Source organism: Calypte anna, chromosome 2 (genome assembly GCF_003957555.1).
Source record: "Calypte anna isolate BGI_N300 chromosome 2, bCalAnn1_v1.p, whole genome shotgun sequence".
Lineage (NCBI taxonomy): Eukaryota > Metazoa > Chordata > Aves > Apodiformes > Trochilidae > Calypte > Calypte anna.
In genome coordinates this window covers 15,070,469-15,085,274 of record NC_044245.1, presented here as the reverse complement: position 1 = coordinate 15,085,274, position 14,806 = coordinate 15,070,469, and the positions used below count along the sequence as shown (strand labels likewise).

Here is a 14,806-nt window from a genome sequence, read left to right as displayed (position 1 = left end):
CAGAACCAATTAATACAATATTTTACATCTCAAATTATAAAAATTATTTATAGAGACAGATAAACATTATTATCTACTTGCTGCAGATTCAGTCTGATACAAAGAGGTAATTTTGCCAAAGAGCCATTGTGCCAGATCTCCTAGGAAGCACTTTAGGTTCTGCTGTGAAAGTACATTTTGTCAGCATATTTTACAACATTTCTAATGATTCTTCTGAATTATGTCAGTATTCAGCAGCTGTTTTATTTCTTTCCTCTCCACCTGAATAGAGAGCCTTGTATTTCACTCCTTTAAACTCTAAATCTACCCAGCTTTCAAGCAAGTTTCCTTCATATTCTTGAATAAAAATAGTGCTTTTGAAGGCACTTGTAGGAGGGGTGGGAAATTTGTGGTTGTAATTTTCCAAGGAAGAGTCATCCATTTCTAGGGCTCTTCCCCCCACCTTGCCTTTGGGTTTTTTTCTCCCTAACTCAATCTCAAGAATCAACCATCACAGCTCCCTTTGTTTTTTGTCTAGAAACTGAATACTGGAAAACCTCATCAAATTATCTAGTTCAGTTCAGCTGCTGCAAGCAGTATGTATTTTTCTGCTGGAGGTAGATGCAGTGCTTTTCACTGTGCCTTGGATACCAGAGTTCAGTGCAGTAGGAAAAACATACCTGAATTTAAATACAGATCACTTCAGGTTGCAGCTTTACAAATCCTTTTATTGGTCAAACTGAGAAGATAGTGAACTGAAGTATGCTAAAGGTAACACTGTCTGGAACTGTAGTACAGTAGAAACTTTAAAAATCAGTTTTGATGCCAAATATAATACACTAGTGAATCTCAGTCCAAATAGCAATAGATGATTTTTAGAAGACAGAACTCTGAAATATTTATTTTCCAAGATGTTAATCACCATAATACCTGCAAATTTCCATTGCATTTTGTCTGTTCCAGTCTTCAAGTCTGTTTTGTGAACTCGATATAATACTGAGATATTTCAGAAGCAGCAGAGGCAAATGAGGACAGATTTTATTCAGTTCTCTCATCCACTGGGCAGGTGAATTGAACAATTTTTTATTACTACACTGTTGCTGTTTCAGTACTCTCTGTGTTAGCAATTGACACTAACTATAGCTTCATTTGGGGAGAAAACCATCTTGTTCATAACCTGATTTGCAGCTGCTTGAACTTGGAGAAACTAATTGAAGTAGAAGGGAAAACAATGAATCTGGAACTACATTTCTGTATAAGGTTCTGTGAAATAGATGTGTAAATCAAAATGAGAAATAAAAAGGAAAATATTATGCAGTTTTTTGCTTAGAAACTAGTTTTAGTAAATTCCCTGATCACTTCCTAGTGGTAACTCATTAATTTGTAGTTTGAGTTTATTCAGGACTTGGATATATTAAAATACAAACATTTATCAGTTGACTACTGTTGTAATAATAGCAAACAATATAATGCAGTGCCATTGTTTTTCTTTATCGAATGTATCCTTGAAAACCTTCTTACCTGAAAAAAAAAGTCTTCCATGGACTCTGAAAAGAAGTACTAGATTTTTAAAGATAAATCTTATCTCTGCTTTTGAAAGAAGAGTGCCTGACTGTAACTACTGCCATTGTACCAAAGATTGCCAGAAACTTTGGAATATGCTTCTCAAAGCTGATATTTTAATGGTATTAATAAGCATTTCTCTCTGGTACACTGGGAATTTGTTATACAATTAACATATTCCTGTCTGAGTTGATTATATATAAAACATTCAGTCACATGCTTATATGCAAAAAGTATAAATTTTAAATTATTGTAAAAATATAATGGTGAAAACTGTACGAAAATTTATGTGCATTAATGTGTTCTGATTATCAAACATTTTTGCTGCATGGGGAATATTTACACAAGTGAAGCTTGTATTATTCTAGCAGTTGTCAAATGAGAAGCCTTATGCTGTAAGTAGAAAACAATCATAATTTAATTAGATCCAGACAAACAATAATGTAGGATCCCTGTAAGAACGATGATTATTTTCAAAGTGACTCCACAAATTATTTCAGGTTATTTTCTGTGGCAGCCAGGCTTTCTTGAATGACCAGAAGATGTTTCCTTAATAAATACAGGAACCTGCAGGGTTATCAGGAGGAATAAGACATTCCTGGCTTTGCTAAGGTTTCTGCTGCAATTCCTGAAGCAACTGTCAGCCTCACATACTCACTATGTGGTAAGAAGTATAGCAGCAGAAACACACTTTTTAAATTAATGACATTGATAAAATAATCTTTGATATTTACACAAGAGAACTGGGGTTTGTCCACGTGTGTTTACAATCTTTTTAGACAGAAAGTGACATTGTTCAGATGTGGTGCTGATTTTTCCAATTGGCAATTAATTTACTTCTTAAGGTTTTGCAAACCTATTCTCTGCTGTCCCTTGAAACTTCAGTTTTTCCTTCTGATAATGAGAGAGAGATAATGAATCTTATGTCTTTAGGTACCTTTGCATGGTTTGGTACATGTTCTTAGCTTGGAAATAATTTTCTTACAAAGTAATAAAACTTAAAGCTTTGGGTTTAAGTAAATAAACAATAGCAGAAATATGATACTTATTAATATTTTTTTTAGTCTTTAGATTAGCAATAATCATAAGCCTGAACATGTTTTGAACTACTGGTGCTTCAGTGATTTTAAAGCTTCATTACATTAATAGGAGAGTAAGCAGTGGCTTTAACATAAAGGCTGCTTTGTATTATGCAGCCTTTATAAATACTAGCCTTATAAATACTAGATATAGTATTTATATCTAAGATACTACAGTGCAAAAAAATTATAGTATTAAATATAGAACACAGTCTTGAAGTAAAATATGTCAACTCTGTTTCTCTGTCCCAGATTAAGAGTGATGTGTTTTCCTAAAGCAACCTTTTGTTTTTGTTTCAATCTCAAAGGGACAGAACATTTCCTCAAGATGCTGACAGTTTGCCCTTAAGTGAAGTGCTCTTTTTTCTTACTATTTTGATTTGTTTTATTTCTTCTCTATGTGTTCCTAAAACTGGACCAAGTCCATAAAATCCTAGGCTTGTGCCAGTTCCTCATCATTAGCTGGAACAGGTAGTAAAGATAGTAAAGATAGTAAAGATAAAGAAAAGTATTCTACAGCAAAATCTAAGCTCTTCATGTGGGGACTGAACTACTTGTCTCGGTGCTATGCACGTGCTTTCCAAAATGAGCTGAAATGCCTGTGTCGGGACTGATGCATCCATCATCTATCACTGAATGAAACTACATTGAATGCACTTGCCTACAGAAAGAAATGCTGTGAAGTCTATTTCTAAAGAATTATAGAAAGTTCACTTCACTCTTCATGAGATAATACTGCGTGCCAGTTTCTAGATGAAAACCATGAGGCACTGTTTAGCTGGTCTGTCTCTGGAACATCTTTCTGAGTGGCTTTTATCTTTATGTAGGGAAGAAAACAATGAGCACAGTGCTTGCTAAGCTGTCATCAGGTACAGAAGATCTGAAAGACAAAGAAGCTTTTGAAACTAGTGAAAAAGGCAGAAACTGTGGTAAATGCAGAATAAATGTAGAGATCTGTATTTTATTATTCAGGTCCCTGATTAATTTGCTCTAACACCCCATATGCACTTAATCAAGAAGTGCTACTGCTGTAGCAACTCCCATTCTCAAGATTAGGATACAGACATTAGTAAAAGTTACTGGAGACACCATGAAATTTAGAATTATTTTAAGAGGAACTTAAATGCAAATAGGCTAAAATACTTTACATTATTTGATATATAGAAAGCAGACCGTCAAACAAACATGACTGGGAATACTGTAAGAACATACAAAATGTAAAAAAAAAAAAATTTTAAAATGAGAGAATATGCTATGAACTTGTTTAAAACCAGCTCAGATATTTCTTCAACTTGGAAACTAGATATAGTTTACTTAATACAGGTAGTTTTTTGGTTTTTTATTTTTGTAAGATTTTGACTTGTGTGTTAACATGGACAAAAAAAATGTAAATTTTATGTTGAAGAGAACTTGTGGAGGAATTCATATGGGATGGTCTTGTGTAGCGGGAGGAGCCATTCTTGCTCCTGAAGCTCGACGAGCTGCTGGTCTCTTCCAGGACTCCAGCCACCACACAGCGCTTCCAGGGTAGAAGTGTAGCGGGAAGAGCCTTTCTTGCTCCAGAGGCTCGACGAGCTGCTGGCCTCTCCATGCCTCGCACCAGAGTGAACTTCCCCTGTGGGTGTGTGTCCCACCTTTATTGGCCCCCTGGTAATAGGGGGCCTGCCCTAACCAGGCACAGGTGGACTCACACCCACTCTTTGGCAACTCGAGGCACCTGGTTTATCTTGTTTCTCTACAGTCTTGAGTCAAGGATATTATGTGAACAAATTTAAAGGGTTTTTATAAGGTTGTTTATGAAATTTTATAGGGATTGAAGGGAGGCCACTTCTTTTTGGACAAACAAGGAAAGAGGTTGTAGAGTAGAGCATGATTCCAAAATGGCACACGGGGTTTTCTTATTCAGACCAGTGTGAGGGAAAACTTTGATAGTATCCTGAGATTACGCACTTGAGTATTCAGAAAATTAATTCTGGGAAGTAAGGATACAGCAAGTTTTTGGATAGAAAGGTATCATCTCTTTTTCACAAGTTTAGTTAAAACTTATAAAACCTTGAAATGACAATCTGAGAGAAAGACATAGGGAGAATATTACTAGAAGAACAATTAATGATGCTGAGCTTTATTTGTTATTCATCATCACTAAGATAATTTAAGATGTCAGGTGATTAAATTGCTTGGAGAGAGAAGAAAATGAAGATCTGGAACAAAAAACCACTGCACCTTCAAACCTAGGGAATGTAGAATGACAGGAGGGCAAGAATGATCAATGGCATCAACAGGAAGAAGGGACCAGAGAGAGAAAAGATGGGAGATGAAGGACAGTGAGCTTACGTATGTCAGGGAGCAGCAAGCATGGACTGCTCCACAAGGGAAGTCCACCTGGGAGATGATGATGGCAGCAAGATGGTCAGGGGCAGTATCTTCACTGAGAAGGGCACAATCCCACAGGAGCTGGGCAAGGCAAGCAGTGTCTGGCTGTGGTAATTAGGTTCACCTGATAGTCCGGGTCACAGGACAAGTTCAAAATTATGAGATAAATCTGAAGTCAAGTCAGCTTCAGGGCTGGTGACAGCAATCAGTTTCAACCAACATGTTCTTTTTGATGTAGCCATTGCTGGTTTGGTTCTACTGAAGCTGCAGGCAATTCTTACAAGCTGAATTCACCTGTTCTACTGCAGCTATTTTTTTTCTGAAACAGTATTCTGGTTTAAGGTGTCAACTACAATGTTTTGTATCTAAATGTAGATCTTAATTTAACAACTGTGCCATTGTTAAGTGTCTAGTGAAATTTTAATATAGAATCTGAAATATTTAAGGTTATAACATTGCAGGAAACCACTTTGGTAAAAAAAATGCAGACACAAAATTCTGAGAATGTCTATGGAAATTATAAACTTTGAAAGATTTTCGAAGAGCAGGAAAACTTCGTTCAACAGAGTCTTTTGCACTAATTTGTGTTAGATTTTAAGGTTTTATAAAACTCTAATGAAACAGACCCTGTACTATATATATGGGGAATAAATATTGATCTAGACTGAGCATTTTTTACTAGAAGGGCACAGGTAGTGTTCCAGTCTGTCCATGCATTAACTGATGACATATTTGTGAGCTGAAGACTATCTCATTAAGGTACTGAATAAATGGGCTGATCAAGGAGCTGCCTGGACAGTTAATTTATAGTAAACTCTTGAAACACTGGAAGATTTCCAGAAAGCTGTAATGGAGCTACTGTTGTGCTAGTGTTCTAAAAGTATATAGGGGACAGTATCAGCTTGACATTGATCTTGGATAGAATAATTTAGCATAACATAACTGGTGCTACTCAGTATTGTTTAGGGAAGATGGCACACAAACTCAATTAATTTATTAGTATTGAAGTTACCATAGCTATAAATAGTAGTTACAATCTTGTCATAGCTCTACAACTCACAGAAGTTTTGCAGAAATATACTTGTAATAATAAATTAGATAAATATGGAATTAACTGTCCTGTTAAATGTATCCCTGCCACATACTTGTTAGCTTTTGATGTGTTCCTTACCTCTGTAACCTAAGAACGGGCAGTTATTTTCATTTTAACTAAAAATAAATTAACTGAGGAAAATCTGATGAGTGGTGTCTGATGAGACGAGAGTGATGTCCCTAGGGAAGTCAGACCTTAATCTGACACTTAAGGGAGGCACCTCAGTTCTTCATGAAACATCCAAAGCCAAAGAGAGAGCAGTTCAGCAGAATCTGCATGGGTTAATGTGGGAAAACAGTCTGCGGAGGCTTAAGGATTCCATGTGCACATTAATATGATTGTATGAAATCCTTTATTAACAACTTGCACTCACTTTACATAGAGAAGCCTTGTTTACACCATCTTATCATGCAGGTGGCTTTGTATTCCAATTACACGTACCATTCTCACGGAAAGATTCTTCTCACATAATTATTTTCCTCTTCTGTTGCCAATTAAGTTATCTCTTTCCCAGTAGCTCATTCTCAGAAAGCCTCTAACTAGGCCTCAATAACCATTAACCCAATGTGGCCTAAACTGAAGTAAGTCAGGATTGCTCAGAACCTGTATATTTCTGAACTGTTTCCCCAACAGGTTAAATTACCTGTTATACAGTATCTTGCCTTCCTGGTTGTCAATAATCCAAAAGATTTCTGGTTTCTGACTGCACAATGATCCAGTTCCAACAGAAAATGGAGCCCAATAACACTGTTACTTGAAGGTGCCACTCCAGCCACTGTAGGGTATTACTTGCTCACACTCAGAGGAGGGCTCAGTGCTCTGGATCATGAATGGATGAAGATACCAGTAAAGTGCCAGTGAAATGCAATAATTGATAAAAAACTGTATTTTTCTCATTTGCTGCCTGCAGATACTTTCAAACAGATGCACAGAATCATCACACTTTAGTTTGGGGATTAAATTGGTTGGCACTTGGTTCATTTCACTAAAACCTAGGTTCTTATAGAAATGTAGATAAATTTGGATGCTTCCAAGTTATAAGTGGCTTTGAGAATCAGACACTATATTGCACCCAATGTTGAGATAATAGAATTCATGTACCATATGAAAGAACAGAATATAAAGGAGCTGACTGATGAAATCTTCCAGGCCAGGTACTTCTAAGTGCCAGCATATTTTCTGACCTAATGAACTGAAGTGTCTCTTTAAGGGCATCTTCTGCAACAGCTCCCAGAACTTGACATACACCCTTTTCCTATAGCTGTTCGTGAGATTTATGGAAAAGTGGTAGTTTTACATCAGTGAGGAGTCTTGAAATAAAGAGCTTTTGATGCTTCCTGTTCTGGGTAGGATGAGGTTTTTCTGGGCCCATTAATGTGACACAAAGTAGCAGGCCAGACAGTATTACTGAACTAAGTCTATTATTTCTTTTGAATCAGATTTTAAAATAGTAAATGTAATTTACTTTTAATTATTACTACAAAATATTTCACTTATGATAGAGAAGAAAATGCAGGAAATAGAGAGAAAAAAGCTTTTGCTTACTAGCAAATGGAAATCAAACTTGAATCAAACTGGAAAGGTCTGCAACAAGCTCAGGCTCTTGCAGATGGCTCTTTGGCACAAAAATTAAATATACAGGTCATAAAGGTTTCTAACCATCTTGGATCAGATTAAAAGGTTTGTTTAATCCAGTGCCTTGTATTCATCTTTCAAAAGCAGATGTGTAGAGAACAGGACATGATCCTTCCCAAAATACTCTCAAATATCAAGCTAAGCTGTATTTGCTGTATTCTGCAGCTAATATCCCACAGTGAATTCTTTTGTGAATTTATCTCAATTCATTATTTATACACCAGGAAAGTTTCAGAAGTACTTCCACCTTCTCTTTTTCTCTTAAATATCACCATATTCTAACTACAGCACCTCTCTTACCTGTATCACCCAATCCTGCTTTAAAGCAAACTGTGTTCTATGTGACACCTGTAGCATCCTGAGTCAGACACTGTGGGAGGACAGCTGTGCTCTCATGTAAGCCACTGCTCACTTGGACATACTAAGCAGCTTCCATCTGGCTGGAAGTGGCTACTGGAAACCAAATCAAAACAAGGATGTATAAAAAGCTCTCTCCTTCATCAGGCCACTTGAATTCAAAGCCCTCAGGAATATCTCTATGTGAAAACCTTGCCTACTAATCTATGAAAGCATTGTTAAAACCAGACTAAGGAAGCTGTAGAACACGTTGCATAGCTGAGTAGACAGAAACAGGCTAATGCACATATAAATAAAAGTTTCCTTAATTTAGAAGGACTGGTAATGCTTTTTAAGGATTGAGGTTCCTAAAGGTCAGTATCCTGCAAGTTATGCAACATCAGCTCTGGTTAGTTCAGGATTCCAGTGTTCTGTGCAGACTGGGAAAGACTGAAAGTGAGAAGAGATCTGAAGGGGACTTTGATACAGTCTGAAACAGCAATTTGTGATTTATTGTTCAACAATACTGAAAAAACAACAGCCATAGAAGTCCTTTCTATTTTAAGTTGCCTTGTCTCCAAAGATTTTTCTTGGAGAAGTAATATGGAAGGTGTCAGGGAGAAATTTCTGGATCTTTTCCTACAGAGCTACGGAAAATCCTCAGTATTGTTAGGGAAGTGATTGAAGTGCTAGGAAGGGAGGGAAATAAAAAGAAAAAAAAGAAAAAAAAATCAAAACAACCCCTTGTCTGTGGGGGCCACAGTCCTATTACAATTCTGTAAAGTCAGTATCAGGAGGAAAAGAAAATACAAACTCTACACACAAGTGCAGCTCCCACAGGTTTCTTATCTTGTGGTCAGGGTAGATGGCATTCTCAGGATGTTTTGGGTCCCTCAGAAAAACAACAGAAGAAAGATCTTTCACAATGTAAGAACTAATCCAGAGCAGTACTGTGAACTTTAACTATGAGGCAGAGCAGGCTATGATTGCACAGCTTCTTCCCATCTGTGAACCTGCTTGTTTGCATCAGCCAACAGAAAATGTACCTGTCACCAATTCTGGTAGCCCAAGGCTGCAGCACCACCACGTCTCCAGGTCCAATCTGTAGGGAGCCTCAGCATGTAATCCCAGCCAGCATTTGCAGGCACACGTGTGCACAGACAGACATACAGGGAGCACCACAGAAAAGAGCACTCACAGGAACAGGACCAATGTCTGCCTCCCCTTTGCCTCCCCCACTGATCAGAACAGAGCCCATTGATGGGGCACACAGACACCCATCCCATCCCTCCAGACCTGGGCTCGGGCACTCTGTCCAGCAGCTCCCCCTGGGTCTCTGCTCTCTTCTGCAGTTCCTACCTGCACTCACCCTGCTCCAGTGGTAGCTGCAAACCTCTCCCTTTGCACACACATACACACACCTCAACACCACATGGATCCCTACAGTACCTGGGCTTGGACAACCAAGTTGAGCTTTTAACTGGCCCTTGGATCTTCATGAATCCGGTTGCTTCCTGCACAAAGATGGAGACAGCCCCACACAGCCCAGCCTCTCCATTAATACCCCCTCCAACCTTCACTTCATGGAAACCAGGCTCCTTCTGCCCTCAGGTGGAGGGACTTTTAGAACAGATCCCCATAGCTTCTCAGGATAACAAAATCAAACCATACAGATTCCATGAATATCCTTTAGGAATGTATTTCATTACAAAGTGGTTTTGATAATCTATCAAACATTATACTCTTTTAAAAAATTATGGAAGACTTTCTTCTGCTATAAAATGCAGTAATTTTTCTCATTTGTTATTTGCTATGAAACCAGACAGTCCATTTGCTGGAACAGTTATTAAAACGACAGAACTTCCATAGCACATGCAAAGGAAGGCCCAGTCAATGTGCAAGGCAAGACAGAGCACTGTGCTGCACCTTGCCCTTTGTGCATTTTATAATACAGCTGACATGTTTGTTACCCAAGATACTTCTGCTTACCTTGTCTCAGATTTGATCTAAAGGACAAATTTGGTATTACTGACATGTCTATTACCTCTTTCCAAACAGACAGTTATCAAGTTTTTTAATAGAATCAACTTCTACAAGATAAAGAGACGAGATTCAAGTATTTTAAGGTACTTTTATTTAATAAATAACTTCAGTAATAGCACTGTAAAAAGTGAACATCTGTTAAAATAAAAAGGCACTTAAAACAAGAATATGACTATGATGCAGTTTGAATGGTCAAAGGCAAATATACATGGCACATGTCAAGAATGATGTGTGACTCGTGTCACCTGACAAACTATGCAATCTTAGCTACAGGGTAAAGGCAAATTTACAGCTAAGACTGCCCAAAAAAGAAAACAAAAACAAAACAAACTTGTGATGATACAAAATATTACAAAAACAATTGCAACCAAATAGGTTAAAAAGATTAGGAGGGTGACAAAGCACCAGGCTTTAAACCAAGGAAATATTACAGAACAAAGACACAGTATGATGTAAGGCCCTTATGTGTTTTGAGGATGTCTCGGTAAGGTACTTCATGATACTGCCACCCAGGGCTTGAATTTACAAAGGAAAACAAAGCAAGTTACCAGTCAGCAACTTTTTCAATAATGGCACATGCTTTAAAGCTATTTTTTCTTTCTTAACATTCTTCTCAAACCCATTCATTTTAACCCATTCATTTAACTTGGCAATAAGCAACTTAAAAATAAGTATGCACACACTTTTCAGTCTTTTACACTGCTTGCTTCCAACTTACTCAACTTACCATATATTTAATCACATGTCTAGCAAGTAGACCAACGAACCACCAGCTCCATGCTACATGAGTTTAATTATATCTGCAAACTCAAGCCCTGATATCCCTGTAAAGCTAAAAAAATTAATACTAAAAGGCTAGGCAGAGCCCTCATGCTAACTGCTTTAACCATTTCCCTCCCAGTCATGCCACAGCAGGATTGCACCCTGCAGAAGACTGAGATTCACAGCACTGGAGTAGAAAAGGTCAAGAAGGCACCATGTGACCTTAGCTGAATAGGCTACACAGTCTCAAGTTTTTGTTTGTTTTTTTATCAGACCCCTGGCACTGATTACTTTTATTTGCAAAAAAAAAAAAACAAAAAACAAACAAACAAACAAAAAAAAAACGAAAAAATTACATATGGTACATTTTCAAAACCTGCACAGGAAAACAAACCTATATGTAATGAAATTAGTAAAATCACTGCAGTTTGCCCTAAATCTATCTTACTGTGACTACAAAAATCGCTATGCTGCATACAGTGTTGTGAAGTTAAACAAGCAGTGTTCATTTTCCCTCATATTTAGGATTGACCACAGTTGTCACTGCACTCTTGTAAATAGGATTTTCACCCTAGAAAAAGAAAAATATTTGTATTAATATTTAAAGATATTTTAAAAAGCACTGTTTGCAAGAAGTGTCAAAATTAGCCTAAGAAATTAGCTGAACAGATTATCCATTAATGGTTGGTTTATACACACAGCTTAAGTCAAACTAGTTTTCTCTCTAGCAACTTGAACACAGGCATGCTCAGCTAACACAGCAAAGGGTTAGGGCTCAATCCCATCCAGTTTCCAACACATTTCCTTCAAAGCTGCTGAGCCTTGTATAATCATCTCAGGGCTGAGCCCGAGATGAACTGAGATAAACCTAGGGGTCTGCAGCCCATTGTAGTGTTTAAGGAAGAACAGAATTGTAAACAACATTGTTTGAAGCCATGACAGATCACAGAACACATTCTGCTATAATAAACATTTAGAGAGCTTATCATGTATTACCATTTAATTCTAGAAACAAAGTGGAAAGACTTGTATGATTTTAATAACCACGTTCAGTATTTATATTGAACGTTTAGTGCCTGCATTCTCCTTTTATTCCTGCAGGTCCTCCCAGCCCCCCATACACACAAAATGCACAATTAAAACTAAAACTTCTGTACTGGTGCAAATGCTGTAATCAAAGCATTATTTCTCTTAATATGAGAAATGCCTACAGAACAAACGCTTACATCTCTGAGATTTGAAAACCTCTACATTAAGCCTATTTTAAGCTTCCTTTGTTGCTGGGTTTCCTTTTAGCTCAGTAAATGTTACTCCATTTAAGGCATCCTTGCACACCTAAGATGAACAGCTTGAACTCAAAATCAATAGATCAGTCTTTGTAGCAGAAAGGAATACTGCTGGGACTCAACTGATTGAAGCCTGCATCTGCAGTACTGTACTCCTATCACATCCTTAACTACAACCTAAATAAATGTTGTTTACCACTATGAAGCTGTTCTGTGCATATACAAATAATTCCTGAGGAAATTCAGTACAGTGCAGATGGCAGCCTGAGTGCAGTTCTGGGCAGAACTGTATCTGACCTTCATCAGCAGTAGAGAGACTGTCTTCCCTTTGAAGTTCCCCCAATCTGAGATGGCCTATGTAACCATATTAATTGAGTTCTATTCTATTAAATTACACAGCATTTAAAATATTTCAGGTTAAAACAATTTTTCCTACAGTTAATTAAAGGAAATTTTCTCTTAGACACACAAATACAGGAGGTGTCTGGTTTTTTCAGGGTCATAAACCTGGAAAGTCAACTGTTAGTACTACAGGATGTGCCAAAAGATGAGAGGGCAAGCAAGAAACCAAGTTAGTGTGAAATTTTTGCATCAAAAATCCTGAGAAGTTTGTCACCTTCTATCTGCAAGACCTGGTAAGGGACAAGTAACTGCCCTGCCCCAGCAACAGTAAGGTTGGTTGTTGCTGCTACAGAAGACCACTTAGGTCCCACCTTTCTGTCATGGTTACTTTCACTGCAAAAACAGCACTACTTCTTCAAGACAGCTTCTCTACATGCAAAGATCCAGGAGGTGTGTCCAGTCCTACCCAGATGACCTCAGACTCCAGCCTACTTTCCCAAGTCCAGACAGAACCTGGGCTGCTGGACAACAGAAGTTACGTTTCTCTCTTCACTCTTCCCAGGATTTGTGTCAATGTCACCTGGCTTGAGGTGAAAGAGGAACCAGGTGTCCAGTGCTGGCCATACTTCACACATACACAATAACAGCAAAAGGCCCTTCTATGAGTTCACCAGTTCCCAATTGTCTTAATTTAAAGTGTACTGGCCACTGGATACATTTGGAAAAAGATGGGGAGTTGAGACTTTTTTCTTCACTTTTTTAATATAATGGAAATGCACTGTTGTGGCAAATTTATCAGTGCAAAATTACTTCCTCTCACAATATTTTTCATAAAAGCCATTGCAATACTAAGATGTAAAATGTAACTGGAAAAAATATTCAGTAATCAAGAGATTTAATTTGTAGCTGAAGTATCTCATTATACATCAAAGTTGTTGGCAATGTACTTTGTTTCCTCAACAATTTTTTATGGAGAATTCTTAAAAATATAACTAGAAATCAGTAGAAGTTTATAATGCAGAGAAAGTCTGTAAGCTGAATTGTCTGTGTCATATGTAGACTAGAAGATATTGCAGAGCTTTTCAATGGCAAGGCATAACAGTAATTGTTATACTGTGCTTTTAACCTTCAACATTTACTAAACAGAGTACCCCAGCACATACAGGGAGGTATATGTTTACATTTTTTTTGTTTGTAAAAGATAATTTCTACCAGGTAGCATAGGAATTGGTCTAAAGGTTAGGTCTAAAACTTGGAAATTTGCAGGGTGCTGCTCATACAATTAATTTGGATTTGGAATCTGGTTTAAAATGCAATTTGCATAATTAGATTGTGTATTTTTACTATAATTCTTTCTCCAGAGAAATCAGAAATTGAAATTTACATGCTCTTTATTTAGCAGAAATCCTATTTACAAAGAAATTGAAATGCTTCTTCCCTTGTATTGTCTTCCCTTGTACTTGCATTTTATGTTCAGAAGAAGTCTCAAAAGCCCACAGTGGGAATTTAGCTAACTGAATAAACATTTACTTAGATGTCAGCCCGTGCCAGCTGAGTCTCTCTGTTCTGTTACAAGTAACACAGATTTAGTCAGCACGCTCAGAACTATACAGCTTAACACAAATGTACATTGCATCAGCTACATGGTGCCTGATGCATTTTCAAGTCCTTCCCTGGTACCTTCTGTTTGACAGGCAGCAACAGCCCTGGCCATTCCAGTCATATTCCATCACTGTGTCCCAGCTTGGCAAAGCCTTCTACAGACAGTCTGTCATTACAACTTACATGGAAGCAGTAAATAAATGTCCCCTAGTCCAACATGACTCTCACCTTGCTTAGGGGCCCTCCACTGCTGGCACACTGTGGCACATTGTTTTTAACTGGCAGCATTCCAGTTTTTAACTGGCCACTAAAACATGGTATTCCAAACTTCATGTCTTAGACAAATCCCACTGTTTTAAAATCAACTTACTTTCTTCACACCATTGCACAGAATACAATGGCTTAAGCATACACAATTAGGGAAAACACTTTTGTTACATGCCCCTGTAAAATACCACACACACTTAAACCAAAACTAACAGACAATAACTATATACAAGATTGAGTGAAATATCAAAATAAAGATGGAAATATTTTTTAAAAGTATCATAGAATCATAGAATTAGCCGGGTTGGAAGGGACGTCAGAGATCATCTAGTCCAACCCTTGACCCAGCGCAGCAGTTGCTAGACCATGGCACTGAGTGCCACATCCAGTCTTTTTTTAAATGTCTCCAGGGACGGAGAATCTACCACCTCACCGGGCAGTCCATT

At 37.6% G+C, this 14,806-nt stretch overlaps 1 protein-coding gene across 2 annotated transcripts in view; it reads right to left on the bottom strand.

Moving 5' to 3' along the window:
- Nucleotides 1-10,172: 10,172 nt before the first annotated feature.
- ITGB1 (integrin subunit beta 1) overlaps nucleotides 10,173-14,806 on the bottom strand; it is a 44,638-nt gene continuing 40,004 nt past the window's right edge. For both annotated transcript variants that reach the window (XM_030445783.1, XM_030445782.1), the window contains one exon: nucleotides 10,173-11,434. Coding sequence is in view for 1 of the 2 variants with exons in the window: in XM_030445782.1 (XP_030301642.1) it covers nucleotides 11,369-11,434 (66 nt within the window). In the remaining variant the exon portion in view is untranslated. The remainder of the gene's footprint in view (nucleotides 11,435-14,806) is intronic.